The sequence below is a fragment of the Stegastes partitus genome, unplaced genomic scaffold, assembly GCF_000690725.1.
Source record: "Stegastes partitus isolate 25-593 unplaced genomic scaffold, Stegastes_partitus-1.0.2 Scaffold331, whole genome shotgun sequence".
NCBI lineage: Eukaryota > Metazoa > Chordata > Actinopteri > Pomacentridae > Stegastes > Stegastes partitus.
This window is the reverse complement of record NW_007578062.1, coordinates 434,831-442,748: the sequence shown is the minus strand read 5'-3', so window position 1 is coordinate 442,748 and position 7,918 is coordinate 434,831. Positions and strand designations below refer to the sequence as shown.

Here is a 7,918-nt window from a genome sequence, read left to right as displayed (position 1 = left end):
ACCAACTGCGCCTCAGTTTCACACCAACAATCCAAATCAGATCAGAAAAATATGCTAAAAAAGTAAAGCAACTGAATCTATCAATCGAAAAAAAAAGAGCATCTTTTTTTCTCTGCATAAATTAACCAAACAAATGCACATTCAAATGCAGTCGGTCTGTAGGACAGTGAGTCCGCTTCAGGATGTTCAAGGTACCAGATGGTTGCGGTTTTACTGCAACACGACTGTTCTCGAAATGCCAGACACCATGAAAAACAAAGGGAGTGGTGCTAATTTGACTTGCAAATGCGTCACTGTGATTTCTGACACTTGCTGACACTCATCATATTGTCTTATCCCATAAAGCAGTTGGAGTAGGCGGAAACGTGTGAAGAACTTTCTGTGAAAACTATTCCAGTCTGGTTCTGAGATCATTTATGAACATAACAAATGATGAAGGTTTTTTTTTATTTTTTTAATTTAAAGTTGCATTTGAATTAGGTGCAGCACTGCATTATAATAAACATTGCATATTGTAAATTGTACATATGGAAACCTTTGTATTGTATTGTTTTCTTTTCTGCTTGCTTTAAAAAAAATAAAAAATTACTCTTTTAGTTTTATTTTTGTATATTCTTATATAATTATTTATTTTGTGTTGCTACTGTGATCGAACAATTTCCCTCGTGGATTAATAAAGTTTATCTCAGTCTAAGTACTTTGTACAGTCAGAAGAGTTGACGCTCCAGCAACCAACATTAGACAATGTCTCCCTCATGTGGCTGAAGGAAGGAATGACGGGTCACTGGTGAACAGCGCTATCAGGACACAACCTGTTCAGGCTGTTCAAACCTGGAAGCATGCATAAAAAAAAGGAACATACACCAACTCCGCACACACCGATGCACTCGTTTAATTTATGGACTAAAACCTCTGAAGCGACTCCAGCTGTCGGCCTCAAGGCCAAACTTTGAGCACATACCAGCATTCTGCAGGACTTTTATCATGTTGCCATTACATTACATCAGCCAACACGTCCGAGGGCAAGAGAGCAACGCTGTTTTGCTAAATGTAATTTCCTATAACGTGGTTGTTTTGCATCTTTGGCTTTGCTGCTTGCACAGCGATCAACTGAAAATCAATGAAAGGGTTGGAAAAGGTTCTGGTGGACTGCACAGTAAAGCAAAAGTTATCAGAATAGCATGTTGTAAGCATGTTTTTCCCATGAAGCTCAGACTGTTCCTTTTTACTTCGATCAGCTATAAGGCTCTCAGTTATCATTTAAAAACAATCATAGGTCATGCCACAGTGATTTTATTGCATGAATCAGGCCTCCATTAATACCTACTGGTCCCTGCTGCTACCTTATATACTTTCTGTATTTAATACTGCCTCTTCCATTAGCTCAGCATCTTTTTAACATTCAGCTTGGACCACTGGTCAGCATATCACAGCAACTATTTGTACAAATATTTGCCTCAGTTCCAATTTAAAAAAAAAAAAAAAAGCTGAGCTCATGGGCTCCATAATGATTTTCCACTTTTTTCTTTTCAGGCTGCATTAACTTTTATTCCTGCTTAAAGCAACATTTATTTGATGTATAGATAGGAGACTGTTGCCATCTTGTGGTGAGAGCTGAGCTCGTCCCACTGTGTTAAAAAGGCATAAAAGTGTGGTCACGTTTCAACAAAGTCACGTGTATTCAAAACGTAGACATTTGGGAAGGGCAGACTGTGGAACCTTGCTAACAGTGTGACTGAGTTATGTTGGGCGTAAGGGTGTGGTAGGAAGCCAAAAGTAGACCCTGCAGTGACAAGAATATAGTGTGAGAGGCCAAAAAGGATTCAAGGACCACCAACAAGATCCCCAACGGTTGTGAGCAGTTAAAACACTCCAGCAGGACTCCATGAACACCAACCAAAGTTTCTCCAAGACGGACACACAAAAAGTTCATCTAGTCTTTGCAAAAGTTCTTCTGGACAAAGAAGAACGCTTTTGATCATCAGTTCTGTGGTCGGATGAGATAACAGTGAAGTTGTTTGGACACAAGGACGTACTGAAAGGAAGGTAAAGCAGTCAACCCCAAGAATGCCATCGTTGTGGTCGATGTGCAGCTTTGGGTCTGGTTTTCAGTCAATGAACCAGTCAACCTTGTCAAAGTAAACAGCAGCATGAGAAAAAAGAATTATACCAAGATTCTGGAGAAAAACATCAGGTGGTCTGCAGAAAAAGTTATAGAAGTTCCAAAAAGACAACGGTCTGAAACATACAGCCAAAGCGGTGAAGAAACAGTTAACAGAAAACAATACGAGCATTTTGGAGTCCAGACCTGAACCCCATCAAGAATCTGTGGAAAGAACTTAAGACCAGAGTGAAGGCAGGGAAGCCTTCAACCTCAAAGAGCGGGGCATCGTCAACAAACGGGAGTGGAACAAAACTCTAGTAGAAACATACAGAAAAACTGGACGCAGTTACAGGAACTGAGGCCGTGAAGGCAAATGAAGGTTTTACCATCGATTACTGAGAAATGGGAAGAATCATTTGGGATTTTAGGTTGAAAAAAATAAAAATAAATAAAAGAAAAACAAATATAAAAATAGTTTAATTGTATCCGCATCTCTAACAGAACATCTAGATATTCATTTTAAGCCCAGGCCAACTTTATGATCAAATTGAAATTCCCTTTACTTCCAATGTTCTTCATAAGCCGATGATACTTTCATGCCAGTGTCTATGTACAATAGGACGTTTTGATAGCATATTAGCATTCACACATTAGCAGTGAATACTTTAAAGGTACAAAAAGGCTCACCTTGCTGTTCAGCTACCTTTCAGGTATCAGCAAACATCATCTTCAGTGACCCTGAGCTTCTGCTGAAGCAGATACTATCTCACAGTTGTGGCACTTCTCCTGAGACCTGCACTGAATACATTAGAGAACAAGTTGAACATTCAGTCTAGCATTGAATTAAATAGGAATAATTATTAGGGATAATTTATTGCCTAAAAAAATTCAGTTGTACTTGATGTCTGCTGACAAGGTGAGACTCTCACCTGTTTTACTAATGAATCTGATAATGAATGAATGAATGACCACTTTACCACTTTTCTACCCAAACCTTGAGACAATCAAAATAAATGGAGACATATCCCACTGATTGTGTACAATTTTATTATTGTTATTGTTTTCCCTTGTCAGATAAAAGCAGATAGAGAGGAGCATAATAATCAGAAACGGCGTGCAGCTTTGGGGGTTCCTGTCCAAAGCCGGACGAGAGAACTGTCTGAGGTGAGTATATGTGAACAACACAGGGCAAACCCCGCCGCCATAAATGCTACATAACACTGTCCATATCAACAGTCACAATAACGGCGGCCGTCAGTGTTTCACGACAGTTAGCCTGTAACACATTCATCTTCTGAGGTAAGCTAGAGTTGGCTAGTGTTGTACTGAGCAAATAAACATCTATTACGTACTGTATATGTATAGTGTTGTGACTGTCATAATCTGTTCCTGTAAGCACAGTTTGCTCTGTAGCTCTTCTCTACCTTGGCATAGCTTTGGCATTAGGAGGTAACATGGTAGCACCCTGTCAAGGGCCATTTGAGAACAAGCGTCTTTGTTCATTATATGAACATTTAGGAGGTAACTCCCAAGGCCTTGGGCCGTGGATATAAGGGACTATGTAATGCAAAGTTTAAGTCAGCTATTCATAATTCAAGTGTGACAAATAACAGTTTCTACATACTGCTAATGTAATTTGAAGGAAAGCACCCATAGACGTGTGTATTTTCTGCGTTATGGGTTTATGTACACGTTGAGGCCCAAATGCAGGTATAGTCTGGAAAGCTCCCCTCTTTCAATTCTAGTGAGATCCACTTTGAAGTGCAGTTTTGCAGTCACACAAACTGACATGAGCTTAAGCTTTAGCTTATCCCGACAGGAGAGAAGGTGCCTGTAGCATTTATGCTAACACATCATGACTTTTCATCACATTTGTTTTAGCGTTCTTTCAAACGATTAAAAAAAAAAAAGAAACTATCTGAGTAGACTTTATGTAACTAGTCTAGCTTCACTGGCTGAGGTTTGAGACACTTTGAAATGACGGTAGACTACAAAAATGGCCAAACAGCAGCATTCAGTATAACAAAGAAGACAGATGACAAAGAGATATTATGATATTTCGTCCTAGGCTTGTTTGGCTAATATAAAAAGGTATAAATAACACGTTCTGTTTTGGTTAAACACAGTTAAGATGATGAAAATGAAGCACATGTTAAGACACAAAAGAAACCTGGTGCAATTCTTCACTGTCGTTATCCATGATTTTTGGGATTACCTGAGATTCCAGTTGACCCTCAGGGCGGATTTGATGGCGACAGCACTCGTTGATTGATCGACTGATTTCATCAATCGACTGATTGAGGTTAGAGTCTTACGACCCAGATGGGGTCAAAGACATTCAAGCAAGCAGAGGGCATTTGTTTCACCACAACCTAGATCCTTGATGCCACACTTTATCCCCGCACCCAAACACACCTGACCTGCAGGCTCAGCACATTCATGTCCATTAAACAGCCACCCTTTGAAAAAGCTAAACGAAGGCATGGAGCAAAGAAAGCAGAAAAGGCTTAGCTTAAAATGGGCGAGGTATCCTTTACATAATTCTCCCTCTAAGGAATTTAGGCTTTTTAATACCATCTTGGAATGCACTATATATTGATATATATTTATATATATACTGTATATTGCCGTTAATATAAGCAGGATTACTGTTGATAAATACAGTGGCCTCCTTACCACCTGAGGCACCTCAGCAAGCTTCAGCACCCTCCTCCTTTTTGATTTTTGGGTGTCATAGGCCTGAAAAGCCCTACATGGGTGGAGTGGGAGAAACTTATTGTTTTCCTATTTCATCTGATTAAAATTCAAATATGATGATCCAAACTGTGCCGCCTTTAGTCACTCTTCGTCCACAGTCTCCCTTTTTGAATCCTCGTCTTTCTGTTCCAGGACCTGAGGGCCGGGGCTCGGCAGGGCTGCCACCTCCGTAGTAGCCAATGAGGAGGGATCTTGTTGGTCAACGATTCTCTGGGAAGATGCGTCTTCCTGTGCCAAAGAGAAACAGTACAGTTTTTTATTAGATGCATTATGTTGATATAAAGGGGCCCTTCTTACTCCTATAGCAGCTTAGACTGTTCAGGCCTCAAAGAGCTCCTATCAGTCTTAAGATCCCCACAAGCGGTCGTTGCCTCGGTCAGCTTGTTATGGTCAGTGGAGCGGCTGTCGAAGGTTCACAGACTGTGTCCATGTCCTCCTGCCTGCTGCGACCAGCTAACAGCTGGCTCCAGTTTCCGCTGCTGCACCATTGACTTCCAGCAATTTGTAAAGTGTAGTAAACTCTGGCTGTTACACCGTGTCTACACGGAAGGCGTAGCACGTCAGCAGAGCAGCAGCAGCAGCAGCCGCAGCGTCTATGTTTAGACATAAAGCGATTAGGCACAGCAAAGGACTGCAGGTTACCGCTGTTCTGGGAGTGTTGAGAGTCCAATACACTGTATGTATAGCATAAAATGAATGCCCTAGTGCCATTTATCAGTAAACACAAGTCATAAATCCACCTGAGAAGACAGCCGGTTTGATTAAAATAGAATCATATTTGTTTCCTTAGATGTGCCTGAGGTGGATGATTGATAAACGTGAATGTTCTCTGTGCAGACGCAGCGGTACCTCTGACTTAGCTAAAACACAACATGTACACTGAAGCCGCTGACATTATTGGCAGACGACTGGGAGTGAAACCCTGACCTGAGTATTAACAGAAACATGACTACTTCTGAGTGTGATTGCAGCTAATAGACCCACTTAAAGGTTATCAACACAGACGACTCACTGGAATGCCTAATTCAGAGCTTCCACTCGGATTTTCTGCACGCATCCACTGCTTTGTGACCTGTATTTACGTGTGTCACTGGAGGAATTGCTTAAAACAACCGTAAAATCAATACAGACAGGGTTATTCATATTCACCTTGTGTGTGTGTGTGTGTGTGTGCTAAACACCCCGAGAGCTTTTGACACTTAGAGGGCTCCAGAGGCTCCTGTAGTACTAAATTACTTAAGCTGTTTTTATTGAACGTACACATATAACAACTATCAACTCGACTGCACCGCTGCACGATGCTACCTGCTTTGCTTTACTGACCTCAGCTCCTCCGTCGTCACCATCGTCCTTTCTGTTTGTAATAAACCAGTATTTCAGACTCATTGCAAAATTCTAACCCAGTAAAACTAATAAATGTACACACAAAGAAAAAATCATGTCAGGATGGACTGAGTGCAAATTTTGTGTATTTGTTTCATTCATATGCTGATCACATGGGATGCAAAAAAAAAAGACGTAATGTTTGTGCAAGGTGCTGTAGTATTTCCAGTACTATGGTCTAACCTGAGGAAGTTAATGCAAAATGTTCAGGTATTAAATGTTAACATATAACCTGAAAGAATTAACTAGTAGCTATTTAGCTTGCCGTGGAGCAATCACTTTGCTGTGGTCAGTCAGAAATGTTCACCGTGTTTGATTCCCTGAACCCCATGCAGTGTCTGGGGTTTGTTTTTGCCCCTGTCCTGCACCTCTATGGAAACAGCACAACCATGACTAGAACTATGTCTCGCCATTGGTGCATTTTGCTGTAACTCAGAAAAAAAAAAAGACAAAGGAAGAGTTGCATTTCTTTGATTATCCATCCATCCATTATGTATACACCGCTTAATCCTCACTAGGGTCGTGGGGGGCTGGAGTCTATCCCAGCTGACTTAGGGTGAAGGCAGGTTCACCTGGACAGGTAACCAGTCTATCACAGGGCTACACTTAGAGACAGACAACCAAGCACACTCACATTCACACCTACGGACAATTTAGAATCACCAATTAACCTCAACATGTTTCTGGACTGTGTGGGAGGAAGCTGGAGAACCCGGAGAGAACCCATGCTGCACGGAGAGAACATGGAGACTCCACGCAGAAAGATCCCGGTGCCCCCAGCGGGACGCGAACCGGCGACCTTCTTGCTGCGAGGCAACAGTGCTTTCTTTGATTATTCATTTCTTTAAAAAAGAAAAAAGAAAAAACCTGGAATCAATGTGTACAGCTTTGTTGTAACTGATGGAACACTTGAAAAAACAGTGTCTACATACTATAAATATTTTTTTTACCCACATTTTTATTTGTTTCCATCCTTGTCTCATATCTGCTGTGTATAAACACAGCCTGCACTTCAGCCCAAAAAATCCCAGATTTTTTTCCCCCCATGTGTTATGTGCAGATTATTGGAGTGTTTTCCTTCTTTCAGTATCTGGTTACTGCAAATGGTATAATTTTGGTATATATTTGGCTCTGATTTGATGGTTTTTCCAGACAAAACCGAAGCTCAGACAAGATTAATTCAAGGGGAAGCTGAAAAGTCTACAATTCATGCTGAAAACAATTTTACAGATTTTGTAGAGGTAGCATGCCTTTACAACATGCTCGCATTTTTAGGGTGCCAAGGGTTAACTCTTCCACTAGGAGAGGTCGGTACGTCTATCTTGCCACTGTATGCAGCTTCTCCGAGCTGTACTGGTCAGCTGTTGCTCTGTGTTGGGCTGTTACATAGTGATACCACTGGATGTCTGCATGTGTTTCTGTGTGTGTGCGGTGTAAAATGGGAAAGTTTTGTTGGTGATGTTTTGTACTTCAGTATTAATGACCCATCTACTCACACCTCCATAAAAAAGCATCACTATCAGTCCTTCTATGACAAGTGTCCATCATTATAACATGTATGCGCAGCATCAGCCCAACTGATGCAGCAATAACACTTCATATTTCACTTCTGTTATAAACAGCTTTCAGAGCATCTAAATCCATCTACAGCTGTGACTCTTTGCTACAGACTTT

General features: G+C 41.0%; 1 protein-coding gene across 1 annotated transcript in view; it reads right to left on the bottom strand.

Moving 5' to 3' along the window:
- Window positions 1–3,134: 3,134 nt before the first annotated feature.
- Window positions 3,135–7,918, bottom strand: part of LOC103358782 (homeobox-containing protein 1) — a 19,498-nt gene continuing 14,714 nt past the window's right edge. The window contains exon 11 of the mRNA XM_008283887.1: window positions 3,135–5,089. Within this exon, the coding sequence (XP_008282109.1) occupies window positions 4,943–5,089 (147 nt within the window). The 3' untranslated portion in view covers window positions 3,135–4,942. The remainder of the gene's footprint in view (window positions 5,090–7,918) is intronic.